Source organism: Enhydra lutris, unplaced genomic scaffold (genome assembly GCF_002288905.1).
Source record: "Enhydra lutris kenyoni isolate GAN:26980312 unplaced genomic scaffold, ASM228890v2 scaffoldscaffold9, whole genome shotgun sequence".
NCBI classification, from domain to species: Eukaryota; Metazoa; Chordata; class Mammalia; order Carnivora; family Mustelidae; genus Enhydra; species Enhydra lutris.
Window position 1 is genome coordinate 12,968,388 of NW_019154093.1, and position 20,942 is coordinate 12,989,329.

Sequence of the window (20,942 nt, forward strand, 5' to 3'; positions counted from 1 at the left end):
GATTCAGGGGAGCCTTTAGGAGGTGGAATGGACAGCCTAGATGATACTGCACTGGCCTACTGTCTCCCAACTTCCATTTGTCCCTCTACAACCCCTTCTCCACTCTAGCCATTATTTTAAAAAAATCTTGCCACTCCCTACTTCCAGTTCTAATATTACCCTTCTCACTGTTGCCCTTAGGATAATTTCAAATAAAATGTTCCTAATATGAACCTGCCTACCTTTATAACCGGAGGTCTTCATTCTAGTCTTAACTACTTTACTTCCATTAGCCATCTGTCTTCCTGCCTTTAGGCTTTTGCATAAACCTCCTAGTGCCTGGAGTCAGCAGCACTCCACCTTCTTCCCACCTCCACTCCCCAAATGCTTTGTGCTTTTGCAAAGCTGGAGTGTTTGGAGTTTGGGGTATTTAAATTTCTGCCTTCATCCCTAGACTGAATTTAAGGCAGAAACTGAGTCGCGAACTAGTGCATCCCAGTCGATAGCAGACACTTAATGAAGAACGAATGAAAGTGGAGGACTTCGGGTACATCAGGTGGCAGCCTCAATTATAAATCGTTTGTGAGATGAGGATTGTAACCCCTATTTCACATGGCTGTTGTACGGATAAAGCGCAAGGAAAATGCCCAGCTTGCTCAATAAACGTGAACTGAAATTAAATCTGATTTGTGGCCAATAGAGAAAGACGTGGATACTTAACAAGACAGTTCTATGCCTGGTAAGAAGGTTCAGAAAGCAGGTCCCCGTGGAGTACACCACCGCCCTCCCCTAAATATGCTGATCAGGGGCGGTGAGACGGACGGCGTGGTCCCTCCAAGGTGACTGCTCCGCCAAAACGGACGCTCTTTGAATGCATACGTTTAAGTCAGTTCTAGACACCCTCGCTGTGCGGAGAGTACATGGCCATTGTAGAAAATACTGTTGTATCTGCAGTGATGGTCTGAGGTCACAAGGACCACATTTAAAGCAGAGGGAGAGAGGAAGGCCTTCCCTCGACCCGAGGCTAGGTGTCGTCCGGTGCCCTTCCAAGACCCCGGGTCAGACCAGGTAATCCGATCAGGCGTCTGACGGTCCCCTTCCTTCGGCCAGGATCTAGCCCTGGACTGGGGGCCCTCCCGCCCGCGTTGCAGCCTCGTGAAAGTCACGTTCACTCTGCCAGTCCTCTCCGGTACTCTATGGTTCTCATGGTGACTCTACTCTAATTCTAGTTCCGGTCTCTATGGCGGCGGCGGAGGCAGGAACGGTTGTAGGTCGGCCGAATTAGCCGCCTAAGAGCCAATGAGAGTGGAGGAGTGATAAAGTACTAGCCAATAGAGTCCAGGAGTTGGGGTCAGGTGGTGAGATTGACAGCAGTGCTGGCCAGTGAACGATGCTTGGGGCGGGTCGATCGCAGGGCTTATCCCGCCCGTCCCGCCATTCTCGCTAGTTCGATCGGTAGCGGGAGCGGAGAGCGGACCCCAGAGAGCCCTGAGCAGCCCCACCGCCGCCGCCGGCCTAGTTACCATCACACCCCGGGAGGAGCCGCAGCTGCCGCAGCCGGCCCCAGTCACCATCACCGCAACCATGAGCAGCGAGGCCGAGACTCAGCAGCCGCCCGCCGCCCCCCCCGCCGCCCCCGCCCTCAGCGCTGCCGACACCAAGCCCGGCACCACGGGCAGCGGCGCAGGGAGCGGCGGCCCGGGCGGCCTCACATCGGCGGCGCCTGCCGGCGGGGACAAGAAGGTCATCGGTGAGGGCTGGACGGGGACGGGGGTGGGGCCGTAGGGAAGTCTGGCGGCGGAACCGTTACCCGAAGCGTGGCGAGCCGGCGGGCGCGCGGCCGGCGGGGACCGACTCGGCGGCGCGCGGCCGCCCCTCCCCCAACCCCCCCACCGCCACTCGCGCCCTCGCGGACGCCGGCCCGCCCCGGTCCGCGTGCCCGGCTGGCGCGCGCGCGCGCGCGTTTCCTCCCGCGCCCCCTGCGGACCCCGCGCGGTCGCGCGCCCCTCCCTCCGGGCGGCCGCGCGCCGCCGACCGCGTGTGCGGCGGGGTCCCTCCCCTCCCCGGCGGCCGCGTGCGCTCGGGCCCGCACGCCGTTGTTCCGTCCTCTCAGCCCGCTCCCTTCCGCGTGTACCCTGAGGGCGTGGCGCGCCGCCTACGCAGGCCCGAGTGGGCCGGGCGCTTCCCCTTCCCTCACGTGCTCTCCGCCCCGCAGCCGCGCCCGCTCGCCGGCTCCGCGCCCCGGGCCTGCCCGCGGGCCTCCGCCGCTCCGAGCCCACCCACGTGTGCTGTGGGGCCCGCGTGCGGCCTCGGGAGAGAAAGGCTGTCAGGTGGTCGCGGGCCTCGGCGGAGCGCGTGCGGGGCCGGGTGCCCAAGCGTGGCGGGTCTAAGAAAGGACATCTGGTAATCGTGGGGGTTTTGTGTTTTTGTGTTTTTTTTCCCTCCAGCAACGAAGGTTTTGGGAACAGTAAAATGGTTCAATGTAAGAAACGGATATGGTTTCATCAACAGGTGAGATGACCGCCACCGTAGTCTCCGTCCTACCTTTTGCATGCTCTGCTCCGTGGGTAGGCTCTGTGTGGACGAGGAAGGGTGTAAGCATGTGTAGCTTGTTACTTCTTGGCAGTGAGTCTGTTTTCCTCGAAGATTGAAGAGATTAGGGATTTAGACAAGGTCTTTGTTTTGCAGCTAAATATTAATTTAAAATCCGTTTCAGAGGCTTCTTAGGTGAGGAGCAATTTAAAAGGCAAGTGCAGTGAGTGAGCCAACTCTTCACAGAGCAAATTGAGGAAACTGAGGTCTAGTCTAATTGTCTTAACGATTTTTGTTTTTGTCAACCCTTTTCTAACTTTATGAAATTGGTAGTGAAGAACGTGATGTGACCACTGATTAGTAATATATAGGTTATTTCTAACGCGTTAACCTTTGGAGGTAACAAGATTTGACAGTGCAAGATTTGTCATCTTGACTGTTTATATGGTCTTTGTTTAATGTTTTCAGTATATGTTGTCTTGAATGCTTTGGATAAATTTCACATTAGGACTACAGTAGTTTCTGTATGTTCCTGTAGTACCATCTGGAAAAAGCCTCTTTTCCTTTCTCAGTTTTTATTTCTCATACTTTTTGGGCTCCATCTTTAGGGTTAATCTTTAGAATCGTTTGTAGCAATAGTGATGGTAATGTGCAGTTTTACATACTGTACTCTTCATGGTCTCCCTTGTGAGCCGGGCATCATTTTCAAGATGGCTGCCAAGCAAGGCTACTAGTGCAGTTGCATATGGGTGTAGAGCATCGTGTGTGCTCATAGCATATTAGCCTTACAGGTAGGATAGTGTCCTCTCAGCATTTTATTACATTCTTACTCTAGAAGGCATTAAACAACCAGATGTTTTAAAAGAAGACCTAAGAGTAAGAAATAATACTGCATGCATGTGAAATGGACGCTACTGCAAGAAACCCAAGTGGGCAAGATCAAGCTTAAAGATAGACCTAATTGGCTGGTGAAAAACCTTTCATTACTCAACCCTAAAGTATTGTCGAAATGTTCAAAGCAGAAGAGATTTTAAGCGTTTGATGGCCTGTTTTCCACGGTTGCAGTTGTGAGGAGACAGTTCTGTTTCTTCCAAAATCTTTGGGAATTTCTACTCTTAACACTGCTTTTGTGACAGGCCAAGGCTACACTTTTCATCAGTTTTTTTAGTAATGGATTACTAGAGATGAAGGAAGGGAATGCATGGCTGCTTATATTTGACTACTACTTAGTTGATCTCTCAATGTTAGGATTTCAGTTTGTATTTCCCCTCTTACTCTGACTCTTCTTACTGTCCTAACCCTTAAACCAATAGTTTCCAAATTAAAGTGGGCTTATTGTTCCTCAAGGTTGTTAAAAAATACAAATTCCTCAGTTCTTTCTTTCCAACCTGGATTCATTGGGTCCGGGGTACATTTTTAACAAGAATTCCAGGTGATTATGTTCGGTGGGCCATACTTGAAAAACTGCCATTAACCCTTTACCTAATGGAATGCTTGTGTACACATTAGAAGGGACTGTAATTTGCAGCCTTTTCCGTGGTTAGATTGTAGTTTGTGCTTTAGATGTTGTACCATGTGCCTTGTTTTCCTGCATAACAGAGGTTATGATTTTTGAAGTGAACAGTTGATAATCCAATATAAAAGAATTGACTTAACATATAATCTAAATTATTTTATGAGATGCCACTCCTTGAATATCTCCTTTCCAACTTGGAATCAATCCTGTTGGTGGTCCTCCAGGGCACATTAAATGTAGATAGACCTTTGATCATCCTTTGTTTGGACTGTCCTAACCTCAGCTATTTTGTCAACTTAACTGGTTTAAATGTGCTTTGTGTTTCTAAACTGGTTATTGTAGTGATTCTAAGACTTTAGAGTCACTGTAAAATGTGACAGCAATTACCAGGAGAGGTTTGCCTTGATTAAGGGAAAATATAGGTCTTAAAAAACTGTAGTCTGGTACCAGTTTCCAGGTTGGTTAGGTATGTAGGGACTTGGCTCTTGGTGGGGTTTTGGGAGGAAGCAGACACATGCTGCTTCTGTAGAAAGGAGAGGATGTAGTGTTTGAGATGATTGCTGTGACTGTAATTTTAACCTTGGCGTTCTATGAATTACATTCTGGTTCTTAAGAGTTTTGTAATGAAAATAGAAGATAATTTTTATGTAAACTTTGATTTTAAAGAAATCTGTTTTCATTGCAAATAATTTGATGTAAATGACTACCTGTGAAAGTAATGTTGTATCCTTATCAAAATTATTTTTTATAGTGTTTTCTCCTGGAGGTTTTCTTGGGTAAAAGGTGCTAAATAAAAGTGTAGAGCTTTAGAATGTCAAACATTTTGGCTGCTTTTTTTTTTTTTTTTTTAGGTTACAGAATCTAAGAATTCTGAGAAATTTATGGTTAGTCCTTAAGTATGCTGTGTCTTGGAAACAGTGGTTGGATTATGTGATTAGAGGGGTTTATTAACCTGTCCTCATTTCATTTTATTATGAAAAGCTTCACTCAAAACTGTTGAAGATGTCATTAGACAGATGCTACAGGGGTCAGTGGTTTCAGGGTTTGGTTCTCTGCTTTTTAAATCTGGAAACCCAATTTTGTCTTTTGCTTCCTGTTGTTGAAGATTAATCCATGCTCATGAAATTTGTGAAAAGTTGGCATGAATCAGTAACAATTTTAAAAGTTTTTCATTGGGCAGTGTGTCTTTCATAGTGACCACAATAGGTATACTTCTCTGTTCTCCAGAGTACTTAAAAATGCTTAATCAATCATTCTAGAGTTTTGGGGTGGGCAAGGAATTCGGAACAAAGAGAATCCGATAGGTAAGAGGACATAAATTGGTGACCAACTAGCTGAATCTACCTTCAGATGTTTTGTTTGGATAACACAGTCTCTGGGAAAGAATTGGAATGAGTTGGTGATACTTAAAATTGGGGAGATAATCTCCAAAATAATCAGATTACTATCTTTTTAAGATCTGAGTTTTAGCTTTGGGACCTGAAGTCCCATGTAAATAAAATCAGCTGGCCATGAGTAGTATTGACACCTTTAAATGGGATGTACATTCTCTTTACCACAATATGTCAGGTTTGGTTTTCTCCTGTGTTGACTTCCCTTCCTGCCTGGCCTCTGTACATTTGAGTTGATTATCCTAGGAAGAAGTATAATAAACTAAGCCAAGGAAGGGTTTAGCTATCTTCGGGAAAAATACTTAGTCATGGCTGTCAGGTTTAGTCTCTCTTTTGGGGATTCCCTGTGTATACAACTGATGAAGGTGACTTCCTTCACACAGTGGTGACACACAGAAAAGTGGCTAATGTTTTTCAAGCACTTACACCAGGCATTACTATAAATGCTTTACATGAACTAAGCTATTTAATCCTCAAAATATTCGAGGAGTCATTATTCTGAGGCACAGAGAAGTTGAGTAACTTGCCTTGTGACGCATGGAAAGTGGCAGGGCTAGAATTTGAACTCTCATTTTCTGCCTTTGGAGTTTGTTCACTAGCAGCTATTAACACTGTTCCTGAAAATCGGCCCTGGTTCTCTTCAGTTCGGTTGGTGTCCGCAGTTAAAGATTATTTTTTTGGTTGCCTGTTCTTAGCCATCAAAAGACTATACCTAAATGATACCTAGCAGTCACTGGAGCTCCTCTATGTGCTGACTTGGTTTTCCAGATTTGAAAAAATTTGCTTTTTTTGCACTGCCTATTATGTGCAGTTAGGTAGTGCTGTAACAGAGTTTAGTGCGGATTGGCTTTACAATTAAAAAGGATTTCCTTAATATAGTTAATACTTGGATGCAGTTGAGGAATTAAAGGAGAGAGCTTTTGACCCTTATATTACTTGTGAGTCTTTAAGGGTTGTTTAAATAAGACTCTATGACTGACATGGCCTAAAATATTTACTCCCTGGTTCTTAGTTCTAAAAATTTGTAGACCTGTGGGAGAGTGATTACCAAGTCTCCTGGACTGTTAAAATCAGACTGAATTTGATGACAAATGGTAAGGGTATATCTATATCATAGAAGGCGTGGATAATCTGTAACATAATTGACTACATGCTGTGGCACCAGGGAAGACTTGGTGGATACTGTTAAGGAAGGATGGGTGGGTGGAAGCATTAAAAAAAAAAAAAAATGATACCTAAGTAGTCCCCAAATCATGGTGTATCATTGGCAGTCTTGAAAAAGCAGGTTGTCATTTTGGGTAGGGGGTGTGTTTGTTTTGATCTCAGAGCTGAGGCTCTTCAGAAGGTGACTTCTATATAAGGCACTTCAGGATTGATTTACATGCTGGTTGTGTTAACTACTGATTTTAAGCTGGCCAGAAGTCATCCTTATTCACCAAGTCACTGATAGATAAAAGCTTTTCATCTTGAAATCTAGAGTAGAGAATGAGCTTACTTCTGTTTACCAAGTATTGGGGCTGTTATTGCTGGATTTTCCACCCTTCAGTCTTGGCCCTTGGAAACCTCTACAATCCAGCTCACTGAGGCAAAATGATACAAAATAGTGGGGGAAATAGGGGCCTGCTGGCCCATAAGAAGTGTTTAATAGAAAACAAGTAAAAAGAGAAGTAGGGTTTATTATCTTATGGCCACCTGCAGAAGTTGGAAATTGGTGTCCGGATGCTTTGGGTTACGGAGCATATATGGATGCTAAGTCCTAGAGGTTTTTATGACTTATAGTTAATAATTTGTGCACTTGGGCAATTTAAGCTGTTGAAAGGGCTTGGTGTGGTATTCTGCAACAAGATAATAGGATAAAAGTATTTAGTTATGGATAGATGAGCTTATATGTTAGGTTTCACTTAACACAATGCTGTGGTTTGGCAAAAGAGTTCCTAAAATTCTAGGACATTTTGAGACACTTTTTAATCTGTATAAATTTAGTAGTATAGCAGTTTAGTGCTGGCTGCATGTTTTTACAAACTTCATTGTGCTACATTGGGAACTTTTAAGAGACTTCTATTTGTAAAGCCCAGCAGAATTTCTTTTTTCTTTAGCATTTTCCAAACTTAAAATGGTAACCCCTTTTTTTCTTCAGCCTCTATCTGTGATTCTTTTTTCCTTGAAGTCCATACTGTGGCCTCATTTGCTGAATAAGGACAATATTACTAGTCAGGTGAGAAAACCTCAGAGGAAGAGTGTTTATGAAAAATTTTCAGTGCAAATAATGCACTTAACAGCAAGAAGAGGAGTAGTAGAATCCAGCAAAAAGCGTACACCTGAGTGCAGGAGGACTGTGCTGTATGGAGTGACACTGTTGGGATATTGTCGGCCTGTGCTGTCCAGTACAGTAACCATTAGACTTGTAGGAAAATGTGGTTCTTGCATCTGAGAAACAGATTTTTTTTTTTTTAACTTGAATTTTAAACTGATACCCAATTTAGTGTTTGTTTTGAACCACTTTCTTACGAACAGCTTGCGTTTGTGAACCTACTTTTCAGAAGTGTAAAATATAGAGCAGATTATGAAGGCCTAGTATGAAAAAAGAAATGTAAAATACTTCAGTTTTTTATATCGATTTTTATACATGTTTAAATGGTAAAACTAATTTTACCTGCTTTTACTTTTTTTATTGTGGCTACTAGAAAATAAACATAGATACAGATTTCTGCATGCTATCCCAAAGTGTACTGCATTCCTGTGAGACCTCTCATGAAAGTGAAGTGGTATCAAGTGAACTTTCAGATAACAGGGCAAACCTGTATCGAGCTTGCATTTTATTTTTTTCGGACAGCAGTACTAGGCACTGGGCTGCCAGTAAAATAATGTCTCAAGTGGCAGCAGTACGGATGGGCTTGGGTTTGATTATAATATGGTTTTTAGGTAAGTGTTATTTTACCCCATTGTCCAAATAAGGCGACTTGCCCCAAATCGGATAGCCAGGATTCTAACCTTGGCTCCAGTGTTTATAGTAAGGAATACTGAACCACACTGGTCTGTATATACACTGCCTGCTCTTTCCTTTTCCTCCTCTCTGATCAGTAGGACTTAACATACTATGATATAGGGAAAACAGTATTGGGTAATTCAGCTGCTGTGTTGGATCAAAGGTGGTGGCCTTCTAGGTTGAAATACTTGAAGATAGGCCATGTGTTAACTTTTATTACTGGTGCTTAGCACAGTGCCTAGTTAGTTAGCTGCTTTTTAAGATTTATTTGTTTTTGGAGGGGAGGGGGACAGGGAGAAGGGAGAGAGAATCTTAAGCAGACTTCTTGTTAAGCACAGAGCCCAACACGGGACTGCATCTCATGACCTGAGATCACAACCTAAGCCAGAACCGGGAATTGGACACATAACCGACTGTGCCACCCAGACACCCCTAGTGAGCTAGCTTATTACTGTACTAGTCTGCCCTGTCCATAATTTTCCACCCTCAGTAAACTAAGGTAAAGTTAGAAGGATGTCTCTTGGTTTTCAGCATATACCACAAAAGATATGAATGCCTGCCTTTCTTTTAAAGATTTTATTTATTTATTTGACAGAGATCACAAGTAGGCAGAGAGAGAGAGGAGGAAGCAGGCTCCCCACTGAGCAGAGAGCCCGATGTGGGGCTCAATCCCAGGACCCTGAGATCATGACCTGAGCCGAAGGCAGAGGCTTTTCTAATTCCTTTTATTACCACCTTGAAGTAAAATCTGTAGATAACTACTTGCATTTTTTTTTTTAAGGTTTTTATTTATTTGACAGAGCAGAAGCAAGGGAAAGTGGCAGGCAGACGGAAAGGGAGAAGTAGGCTTTCCACTGATGGGGGAGCCTGATGTGGGACTCCATCCCAGGACCCCGGGATCATGACCTTAGCTGAAGGCAGATGCACATCTGACTGAGCCACCCAGGCGCCCGTCTTTTTATTGTATAGCATATTCTATGTGTACATAGCTATTTGCAACTGTATCAGAATACATGAATAGTGCTACCACAGAGACCAACTGTTAAAAGAAATTATGTGTTGGCTACCCAGATAAAAAGTGGCATTATCATTAAATGAAAATTTCTCTCCATGGAAGTTGCATTTTTAGTAAATTTAATGTATGTTAAAACTGTAAAATACTAGATTCAAAACTCAAGTTATAATAAATGTACTTACATGAAAGTCCACTAGGATACCAAATAATTCTTTGGCCTCCAGCAAGCCTGATATCCTTCACCCCAATTATGGCAAATCGTGCCCGTCTTTGGAACAATTAAATGGCCTATGGTGGTCAACGCTGCCCCTGTTGAGAGTTCCTGTTCTAGACTTAGCTTACCTTTCCTACTCACCAGACTTTTGTTGCACTTCTCCTTAGGGCCCCAGGGTTTGGAATTCAGTCCCAGTATTGGAGATGAGAACTTAATAGTGATGGCTATGGAACTTTGTGGGATGCCTGTAGACCTATTTGACAAGCATCGTGGCAACCATTTATTCTGTAGGTTTTCTAGTATTTAACTAGCTTGTAAAGGTCAGTTTTTAATCAGTTGCCTTGAATAGCTTAAAATTCTGTTCCCATAAGTGAAATGTCCTCATGTTATGATAGTCCAAGCTGTGTGGGTTCTTTGGTGCATTTCTTCCTCCACAGTTCAACAAGGAGCCATCAGTCAGTAAGCCAGTCAGTCTAGTTCATTGCAACCTTTGTTCCTTTTGTCATTAAACATTAGAACTCTTATTGAGCCCATTCTCTCTCTGACCTACTGGACAAAATGAAGAGGGTTTGGGAGGTCAGTAAAGGTCTGAAAAATGGATTCTCCTGTGGTTTTTGCTTATATAATCTTAATCCTAGTGTCCCAGCTAAAATAAGCTCGTTCTCCCATTTCCCCCTCACTTCCATAATCCATGTATCCATATAGTTTTCCCCATTTTTACCACAAGAAAGAGATCCTTAAATACATTCTCTCACACATAAGCCCTGTAATTTAGGCTTCCATCAGTCCTGGTCTGGGCTTCTAGGCTATTCTTTAGAACTAATTGGGCTCCTCTTGTATATGAAATTTCGCCTAATAGCCACTAAATTTTAACATCTGATGATGCTATGCCATATTCGTCTACTCGAAGGCCTTTGGTGCCTCCTCTACCTACATATTGTTTAGCCCCTATTCTTTACCCTCCCCAACCCACAGCCATATTCCTCATGCTCCAGCCAGTTTGAACTCCGCTTTCATTGAATTTATTAGTTGCTGCTTTACCCAGATCCTTGACTTCTTTTCTCTCTACCTCTGGAACGTCTTTCTCATTTTCCGGTAAACTTCTTTAAGACTTAAGGCAAATGTTCCCTCCTTTAACACTACTTTTAAAGTCCTAAAGCAGATATTTCAACCATATTTCTTTAGCAATTTGACCAGATATTTAGTGATTGCTCTGAAATGGTGTCTGGTATGAAGTGAAGGGGTTGTGTATGCTTGTAGGAAGTTGTCTCATTCGTCCTCGCCACCTTAGTTCTCCAGGACAGTGCTGTTGCCACAGGAATGGAGTTAAGAGTGGTGTATGCTAGAAAGTTGTTAATATTTGGTAGGATAATAAGGAGTGATAGTTGCTAGTCGCTTAAACCCTCTTAATAGCCTTAATGGCTTAGTAGGTCACACTTAGACTTTTTTTAATCCTTCTGCAGATAGTGAGGTTACAACTGTTGGCAACTGCTTAGTCTCAAAAAAAAAAAAAAAAGAAAGAAACAAAAATTATGTTTCTGCTTTAAATTTCTTGGGGGCTGGTTGGCAGCCAGAAAGTCTCTAACAGTAGGGAAAAGAGGGGGGAATGCACAAAGAACCGTGGTTATTCTTAACCTTTGGCAACAAGAAATGTATTTCATTTATGACTTGTTCAACTTGGTTCTGTCTTGCAGGAATGACACCAAGGAAGATGTATTTGTACACCAGGTGAGTGCTCGTGTGAATGTTTACAGTCCTAGTTTTAAGGGTTGTGAGAAGAAAGAAAGGGGTGGATGTTCTCTCAACTGTTGTTCCTTGCAAAAAGGTTATTATATCCAACCACCAGACAATTTAGCTCCCACAGGAAGAGTGGGAGCATGCTTAAATGTATACGTTGAAACATTATATTGGCATATTGGCGGTTTACTTAATTAAAATAGGTGTTTCACATGGGTATTTTGTTAATAGCTGTAGCTTTTTTAAATGAGGAAATGTGCTCAACTCAGACTAAATTTTTGAAACCCACTTTCAAAGGAAGAAGAAAATCTCTCCATTAATCTAAACTTGAACTAATTTTGCTATAAATACACAGGAACTTTGGTGGGGTTGTTTTCAAACACTGTCACGTTTTAACCTCTATCATAAGGACAAATCACAATGATCATGGGGAAAATAGGACTAAACTGCAAAACCTATCAATTTGGAGCGAACACTATAACACCAACAAAGTTAGCCTAGGTCCTTCTGTTTATTCTAAAGCACTTTGGATGGCAGTTACCTTTGAGAATTTTGGTTGGCTTGGAAAATTGTGACAAAGTTGGTAATTATGCATTAAAAATTATTTACATTGGCTTCAGTGTTTTAAGAGAAAAAATTAATGGGATTAGGTGCCATATGCTGAACTTTCACAAGTACATTTAAGAAAAATATTTTGGAGAGTGATCATTAAGCATTACTTTTATTAAAGTAAGCCACTGCCGAGTAAACACTAGTATCTCAAACTTAAGTATCTCACGGGCTCCTCACAGGCGTACACTGGTTAGGAAGAACACAGCTGTGTATGTGTAGTTGTCTGCACTGCAGTTTTTTTCACCAAGACTGTTGAAATATTGTTACTGTATATTGAAAATCAGTCTTAAGAACTTTTTAACCACTTATTTACTTTCTGTCCAGACACCAAAAGATACAGTTTTCACACGCACACTGTTACTCAGGCAGGTGTGAGCTTGGATTGGCAGCATGTTTTCCTTAGGAAGGGCTCTCTGAAGTTGGTGCTTTGTTGCTTTCTGAGGTACAGCATTCAGTGGCAATCCAGGGAGCCAGATCAATTTCTAGTATGTCCAAAACCTTATCGAAAATCTCAGGGTCAAATATGTAATTTTGGAAACGTTTTAATTATAAACATATGGGCACCTGGCTGGCTCAGTAGGAAGAGTGTGAGACCCCTGATCTCGGGGTCATGGATTTAAGCCCCATATTGGGTGTATAGATTACTTTTTTTAAAAAATGAACTTAAAAAAAAAAAAAAACATAAATATAGGACTGCTCAATGTTATTTTTAAAACAAATGTTTTATAAAATCGAATGCCAACTCCTTTGTGTTCCTTACTTCTGCATATTCAAAGGAATATGCACATTTCGGAACAAGAGACAGCAAGGCTGGTCATTCTTGTTACTTGTTGGCAGCACAAAAGGGTTTGGGGAGATCGGGGATGTTCTGGAGATGCTGACCAAAGTAAGCTTTGAAATTGTAATTATCCATACTTCTGCTATCCCCTATGACTGCAGGTAATTGAGAGTTGGCTATATATGGAAGGTATGAAAACTTCGTGACAGTTTAGATGACAGATGAGATCAATTATTTGGCTGAATGCATGTCACCCACTTGGTACTGACCCACAGGTGTCACCAATATGCTTTCCTCTTTATTTTGGAAGTGGTTCAACATTTAGTTGTTTCTTGGGACTTTGGATGCTCAGGTCTTAGTGTATCAAGGAGACTGCAGTTCTGGGCAACTTAGCTTAATTGGCTTCAGCTTTGTTGGTTGTCCTGCCTCCTATGGAATGGAAATGCATGAGTGACCCTGTAATGGATACCGCTGTGATGTAGTAGAACGAACATGGGATTTGGAGTCCCAAGACCTGGATTTAGAAAAGTCCATACTGTGCCACTTAAGCTGTGTGACCTTGGGCAAGTCACCTAACCTTTAAAAGCCTGTTTATTTGTAAAAAAAGGAGTAATAATACCTCACATTTGTCAAAATGAGATTGATTAGGTAATGCATGAAGGAACTTTACTGTATTAAACTCAAATGTGAGGGGTTATTCTTCCCTTTTTACTTAGTTGTAGCAGTCTAGAGAACAAGTAACAATGTGAGATTTATTGTACGTTGAGGAGGTAATAACTGACTATCCCATGTGGTCAGATAATGAAAAGAGTGGCGCATGGTCAATACATGTGAATTGCATTTCCATTGAAGTATTATCACAGACCAGTTGGAAGGGATTTTGGTTGACATTTGTAATTGAGTTTGATATGGTTAACACAGGGACAAAGTTGGTTTGGTCAACTTTGAAGCATGCAAAACTAAACTCGCCTGTCATCTAAACTGGCCCTGTGTGGGGCTAGCTTCTACTATTAAGTGCAGTCTTTGGGGGATAGATGGATATCCTCATTTTGTATAAAGCTACATATGATGCTTTTGCAAAAGGCATTTTAAAAAAAATACATATTGTTGTGTCTTGAGTGTTAAATTACTTGTTTTAGTTTGGAAATAGTGGTAAAATGCTGGGGCCTTGTAAGATTAGAGCATTTTGGTTGAGGTTGGGGGTAGCATTGGTCCCTGTTTTCCTAAATTTATTGACGGTTTGGTCTTATTTAAAGCTAATTTTAAGTGTATATCCAAGCTAAAATAATATTGACTCTGGTACATTTTGAATGAAAAAGCACATTATTCTCCCCTGTTAATCTATTTTTGGAATGTGATATTACTAGACTGCCATAAAGAAGAATAACCCCAGGAAGTACCTTCGCAGTGTAGGAGATGGAGAGACTGTGGAGTTTGATGTTGTTGAAGGAGAAAAGGTGAGGATGCTTTTTGTGTAAAGGTTTGACTTCAGTATGGAAATATTTTGGAGATCTCATCCGTTAGGATGGTGGCTCTAATGTGGATGGCTGGGTCAGGTGACCACATGAACACAGGTGCATCAAGCCTAATGTGCTGGCTGCAGTTAGAGGGCAATCTCTTCAGAACAGTGAGGAGCTGATGTTTAATCATTTCTATGCACCCCTGGCCACATAGACCCTTTTTTATTTGTTTTGTGTGAATTTTGGTAAGTGTACTTAATTCTGTTGTCACTGTCAATATATGATGGCTTTTGTAGGGTGCGGAGGCAGCAAATGTGACAGGCCCTGGTGGAGTTCCAGTGCAAGGCAGTAAATATGCAGCAGACCGTAACCATTATAGACGCTATCCACGTCGCAGGGGTCCTCCACGCAATTACCAGCAAAATTACCAGAATAGTGAGAGTGGGGAAAAGAACGAGGGATCGGAAAGTGCTCCCGAAGGCCAGGCCCAACAGCGCCGGCCCTACCGCAGGCGACGGTTCCCACCTTACTACATGCGGAGACCCTATGGGCGTCGACCACAGTATTCCAACCCTCCTGTGCAGGGAGAAGTGATGGAAGTAAGTGTTCAGTTTTCACCAAAAAGTAAAAGAAACAGCATGTGATAACTTTAAATAAGACTGCATTTTAAGCATTTTCTGGGTATCTCCCCTATGTTGGAGTAATTAATCTTAATGGGAAGCATTTTTTTTTTATTTCTAGAAGATTAATTTATAATTATAGTTACTAGATGGTTGATTTATTTATTTTATACTCCTGTATGCAGACTTTGGATTTGTCTGATTGGGTTTTTACTCTGTTACTGTTTCAGTCAGCTTGATTGTCTTTTCAGGGTGCTGACAACCAGGGTGCAGGAGAACAAGGTAGACCAGTGAGACAGAATATGTATCGGGGTTATCGACCACGATTCCGCAGGTACGGTTTGTATTAAATTTCTCAAGCATATGTTGGGACTCAGCGGCATCCAGCTTCTCCTGCAGCCTTTTGGAGTCCTCTTACTTGTTAACACTTAACATTTTCTTTTGTCAGATGCCAAAGAGGTGAACCCGAAGTCAGTTTTCTTTGAGAATGTGTTCTTTGCTGGCACTGGTTAAAAACAGCTTGTGTAGATGAGGTCTACTTTATATTCAGTTGTGGGTTCCCTCCCCCCCTGAAATGAGGTTATGGAATTTCAGTTTTTCTGTCCTTGAACAGGTAAGAGAATAGTTCAACCTGTGTTGTATGTTTAAGACCTACTTCATTGGGAGGGAGAAAGGTAAAGGTAAGAATTGCCTTTAAAGCCTTAGGAGTATGTGAACTACACCTTAATCATGAATGAAGACTCTATAGTGTTACCTCTGAAATGGCATACTTTTCCATTAATCACTTCTCAGTTTAGGTTTTTTGTCACCCTTAAGTTGCAAAATGAAATCACTCCAATAAAGTACATAGTAACTGGAGAAGAGTTCCATGAGCCAGATGTGTTTAGTGTATAAACACATGATATATTTGAGGCAATCAGTGTACCCAGTCTGTCCCAGTGGGTGGATAGAATGGTGTTAACAGCTGTTTCTTTTAAGGGTCTTTTCATTAAAGCATTGAGTCTCCACATGTGATCCTTAAAACTAACGGGTTGGATACTTAAGGCAATACAGTAATAATTCTTAACTGATCACTTATGTAACAGCTTTAACTGTACATATCCAAGTAAGTTTGAAGAAATTCCTTCCTATAAAATTATTCATAATACAAATAGATTGTATACATTGTGACTCTGTAAGAGGTTTCCAGACAGGGACACACACACACACACACAGACCCATACCCAGGTTTAAAATACTTTAAGGTGGAGCACTGAAGCTTTAGGAACTAGGAGCCCAGCTGAGGCTGCACTACACATCAGTATGTGTGCATTGAGAGTTTTGCAGTAGCTAGTGTCCATAATTTATTCTTTTCTTATTTATAGAGATGTGTGTTGTGTCCTGAGTTTTTATTTCATGAAAATGGCCTGGAGTTCTAGCTCTGCTTCATTAAAATCTCCACCAGGAGATTGTGTTAGCCATGTGCTGGATGTTGGAGATCAATGGATTTTCCCTGTTGAGCGGGGAAGATTATTTTTGATGCTGACTGATAAGCTTTGTTGATCCTGAACTGAACTATTATTCAAACTAGTTTTAAACCTAGACAGAGATACCTTGTTAAAACATTGCAAATAATATAACAATATCATTTTTTACAGTGTTCATTGTTTTTAGAATTGGTCTAAAGTGGGCTCTCATGGCAGTCTATACATTACGTCCATGGGTACCAACGGCAGAAAGTTTACCTCTTTGTTACACTATAAAGCTGCTTAAATTTTTTGCCTAACTTCATTGATGTCTTTAAAAGATAGCATGTGAGTTTTTGTTGTTGAGTGCTTCAGTTTTGTTGTTTGCCTTTTAAATTAGACATACTAGTCTCATTTGAATGGATAGACAAGTTGATAGTGCTGATTACAAAGTATAAGGGAGGAGTGGTGTTAAGAAAGTACTTTTGTTTGAGAAATTGGGCATATTCGTAGGCTGGAAAATGGCAGCAGAAGATGGTTTGTAGAAAGCAGCTGCTTAGAATTGCCTGTAGATAGGATAGGATTTCGTCCATAAGTGAGTGGTGGACCCTTTGCTAAGACCTGGGTGTTTTGTGTGTAAGGAGCCAAAGCAAGTGGGCACTGGAGGGCTAGTGGAGTCAGAGACGGAGAGGTAAGAGGTATGGGGAATTTTGGACAAAGAATGTGAAGTTCTCTCTAGAAGAGGAACGAGGGGAAATCAAATAATAGAGTAATGGTTACAGGGTCCACCCAGCATGCTTGTATTTTGCGGCCATTTTTGAGCAGCGGGCTCAGATTGAGCAGAGTTGAATTAGTCCAGCGTTTGTTGATCCAAATGTAGATCCTAATTGGTCATAATTAATGGTGGGCTTTATACTTGGGTAGGAAGGGAGAAAAATATTGAGGAAGAATGGGAGATAGAGTAAGTGATAGGAATGCTGGATTATAAATCCTAATGGAAATAAATAATGGGAGAACAAGAAGGAATTAAACTAGGAGAACAGGAAAAGGAGTGTTTGGAGAGTGGAGTCCTTAAAATTGGGAGAACCCAGATAGGAAACAACTGGTTGGGAGGTAAAGAGTTTAAATGCCCAGGTTATTTGGGTTTGTCAGGATAACTACAACAGGAAAAGCATAGTAAATGGAACATAGCCTAACATAAGATTTGAAAAGCTCAGAGTTTTGGAAAGAAATGGGGAAAATTGACTTAGAAGCCACAGTGATTGGATAAAGCAGCTGCACGTGAAGGCTTCAGGGGAGAGCTGGAAGAGTTTTGCCAAAGACTGTCTATGTGGTTCCAAAACTAGGGAAAAGGGTCTCAGGAAAAAGGGAGGGGAGTTAGTTGGAGCCCATGATGACCAGTAGGTATAAAACACACGCTACAGTCTTGATGTTTCTGGGGTGTTGTGATTATGGATGGAGGAAAGGCCAAGAAAACCGCTTTAATTTCAGGCCATTAAATATAATATTATTAGAATGTAAATTTGAATTTTTTTTCTAAGTGTACAACTCTGGATTTTAATTAAAAATTCACACAGGCAACCATTACCACACTTTTTCTAACTACAGACTTTTTCACTCCTTCCCCCGCCACCCCCAGCCAGAAAAATACCCTTGTGTCCATTAACAGTCTCTCATTTCCCTGTACCCCAAGCCCCTGGCTGCTACCAGTCTACGTTTTCATGGATAAGTCAGGGTCCACCACATGGATGTGCTGTTTTGTTGAAGATCTTCATTAGTCAGCTAATGGGCACTTGGGAATGCTTGTACATTTTTGTTGCTGGTAATCACGAAATGGATACTTTGTGGGTATATAGACTTGTGAGTGGAATTGCTGGGTCACATAGTGAGTGACTCTAAACATTTTGAGGAATTGCCAGGCTGTTTTCCAAAAGCTGCTGTACTGTGATTATATTCCCACCAGCAACGTAGATGAGGCCTCCAGTTTCTCCACATCCTCACTGGCGCTGGTGCTTTTCTGATCTTTGATTGTGGCCATCTTGGGAGGGTGTGAAGTGGCCTCTTTGTTTTGAATTGCATTTCCTTAATGACTAATGGTTGCTGTGTGTTTTGATTTATATAGAGCATCTTTTCTTTTTGATATCCTGCTTTTTTAAGCAAGTGCTCATCTATCTGTAAAGGATTAGTAGCACTTGGTTCCAAACCTGGCTATCATGGAGCCCATTTAAAATGACATCAAAGTGTCTGGTGTTAAGCCACTTCCAGTCATGTAATGATGAATTTTGTAATAGGTTATATACTGTGAGTAAGTTTGCTAGTCCATTAAAACCGGTTTTAAATACACATCCTCTAATTTGCACTTCAAATCCTTGCACAGACATCCCATCCAGTTTGTAAAATGGGAACCAAGTTTGTGCTTTTTGGTTTTTTGATAAACAGGCCAGATGTGATGTTTAGTTGACTGACCCAGTGAGAACACTGGTGGGTGGGTTAAAGAACGAAGGTTTTATTGTTGCAACTTTGCACAATGTTCATTCCAGGGGTCCTCCTCGCCAAAGACAACCTAGAGAGGATGGCAACGAGGAAGATAAGGAAAATCAAGGAGATGAGACCCAGGGTCAGCAGCCACCTCAACGTCGGTACCGCCGTAACTTCAATTACCGACGCAGACGCCCAGAAAACCCTAAACCACAAGATGGCAAAGAGACAAAAGCAGCCGATCCACCAGCTGAGAATTCGTCCGCTCCCGAGGCTGAGCAGGGCGGGGCTGAGTAAATGCCGGCTTACCATCTCTACCATCATCCGGGTAAGTAGGCATGGGTGGCCTTCTGGCCTCTGAGCAGTCATGAGTGGTGTCCATTCATGCAAGAGAAAAATCCCGGTTCATCAGGTAAGATGAACCAGTGTTCTTTAGGATGTCTTTCAGCCATAGTCCTTTTCAAATTACCTAAGTATCCAGTTTGGGTAATGGCAAGTATCAGGGCCATACTTGGCCTATCTAAATCTTGAGTATTAGAGCCTTTATCAACTGTTCTGAATGGAATCTGTGATTTCAGTAGTAAGCTGAGTTACGTCTTGCTATATAACTACCCTAAGAAGTATGATGATTATGCTGTGTTTATTTTTAAAAAGAGGTGAGATAGCTTACTAGAATAACCTGCGTGGTGATGAGCAGTATAGTCTCTTTAGGGAAAGTGGCAGGTTTTAACATTATATCAGGTCTAAAGTTAAGGGATTCCTGTGCGTTCAGTTTTTTACTTGTTACTGAGAAGCCTGTAATTGTCTTTGTTTGGCTCTGGAATTGTCATTTCTAGCCAGTGATACTTTTGTTTTTTTCCCTTCTATTATATTGTGGGTGGCAAAAGGTCATCCAGAACTGACAGTAGCCATTCTTGTCACAGAGCATTGTTCACTCCTGTTGGATCAGTGTCTTGGGATAAAGAAATAGATTTGTTAATGCCTTCCCTACTTAGCTAATGTAATCTGGAACAATTTGGTATACACTAAAAGAACATTGTAGTCAATTGTGCAAGATAATCTTAAATTTAATTTTTTTTTTTTTTTTTTACAGTTTAGTCATCCAACACGAAGAAATGAAGATGAAATTCCAGCAATAAGAAATGAACAAAAGATTGGAGCTGAAGACCTTAAGTGCTTGCTTTTTGCCCATTGACCAGATAAATAGAACTATCTGCATTATCTATGCAGCATGGGGTTTTTATTATTTTTACCTAAAGACGTCTCTTTTTGGTAATGACAAACGTGTTTTTTAAGAAAAAAAAAAAAAGCCTGGTTTTTCTCAATACACCTTTAAAGGTTTTTAAATTGTTTCATATCTGGTCAAGTTGAGATTTTTAAGAACCTCATTTTTAATTTGTAATAAAAGTTTACAACTTGATTTTTTCAAAAAAGTCAACAAACGGCAAGCACCCGTTAATAAAGGTCTTAAATAATTGTCTTTGTGTATATTTTTGTCTTGTCTTAATTTTAGTTTAAGTCCTTTGTTGGCCATAGGAACCTTAGCTTAAACCTAGCTGCAAATAGATGGTACTCACCGGATTAGTCGGAAATTTCCATAAAATGTGTAATTCTTCAAGTGACATACCTGTTGGCTCGTACTAAACATCAGAAAACATTTACTAGGATGATTTGGCCATTTTCTTTTTTGTAAGTTGTTTTTGCTGAGGGACAGTGGCAAAGGGGAGAGAGCATACCTGCTCCAACTGGATTCTGCAAGCCTACGGCAGAGCCTGGCTGTCCTCTGTAAACAGGCTCACTACTGTGTGTGGCTGATCCGAGATGGTAACAACAAATGGTAATGCCTGTAGGAAGATTTACTAAACAGTTATGGAGGTTGGTGAAAATAATTCTGTGGTCTCAACTCCCTTCTAACCTAAACCTGTTCTGGTTATTCTTGTACAGTGTCTCGCTAGATGTTCATTTGGGATCATCCTGACCAGTTTTTTGGGCCCAGAGAGAAAAGGTGCTGGGGATTTAGAGTGGCACTTCCAGGGGTCCTGCAGTTCTGTGTAAGTCCAGGTGGTGGTGCCCCTTTCCAGAACTTGCTCACATTTCACAACCAAGGTTGTATTGCCCTGGTACCTTTAATTCTAGGGGACTGGTGAATAAGGTGGGAGCATAATGTTTAAGTAGGCTA

At 41.7% G+C, this 20,942-nt stretch overlaps 1 protein-coding gene across 2 annotated transcripts; it reads left to right on the plus strand.

Annotated features, from left to right (window-relative positions):
• The first annotated feature begins 1,435 nt into the window (after positions 1-1,435).
• Positions 1,436-20,240, plus strand: LOC111143507 (Y-box binding protein 1). Of its 2 annotated transcripts, none has more exons than XM_022497313.1 (8): positions 1,436-1,729; positions 2,427-2,490; positions 11,328-11,361; positions 14,128-14,217; positions 14,517-14,819; positions 15,092-15,179; positions 18,826-19,091; positions 19,857-20,240. In XM_022497313.1, exons 1-8 carry the CDS (start codon positions 1,564-1,566, stop codon positions 19,956-19,958), a joined length of 1,113 nt encoding a protein of 370 aa, XP_022353021.1. In that variant the 5' UTR covers positions 1,436-1,563; the 3' UTR covers positions 19,959-20,240. The 2 variants fall into 2 exon arrangements, with proteins under 2 accessions (XP_022353021.1, XP_022353022.1); XM_022497314.1 differs by having other exon boundaries at positions 15,092-15,174.
• Positions 20,241-20,942: the final 702 nt, after the last annotated feature.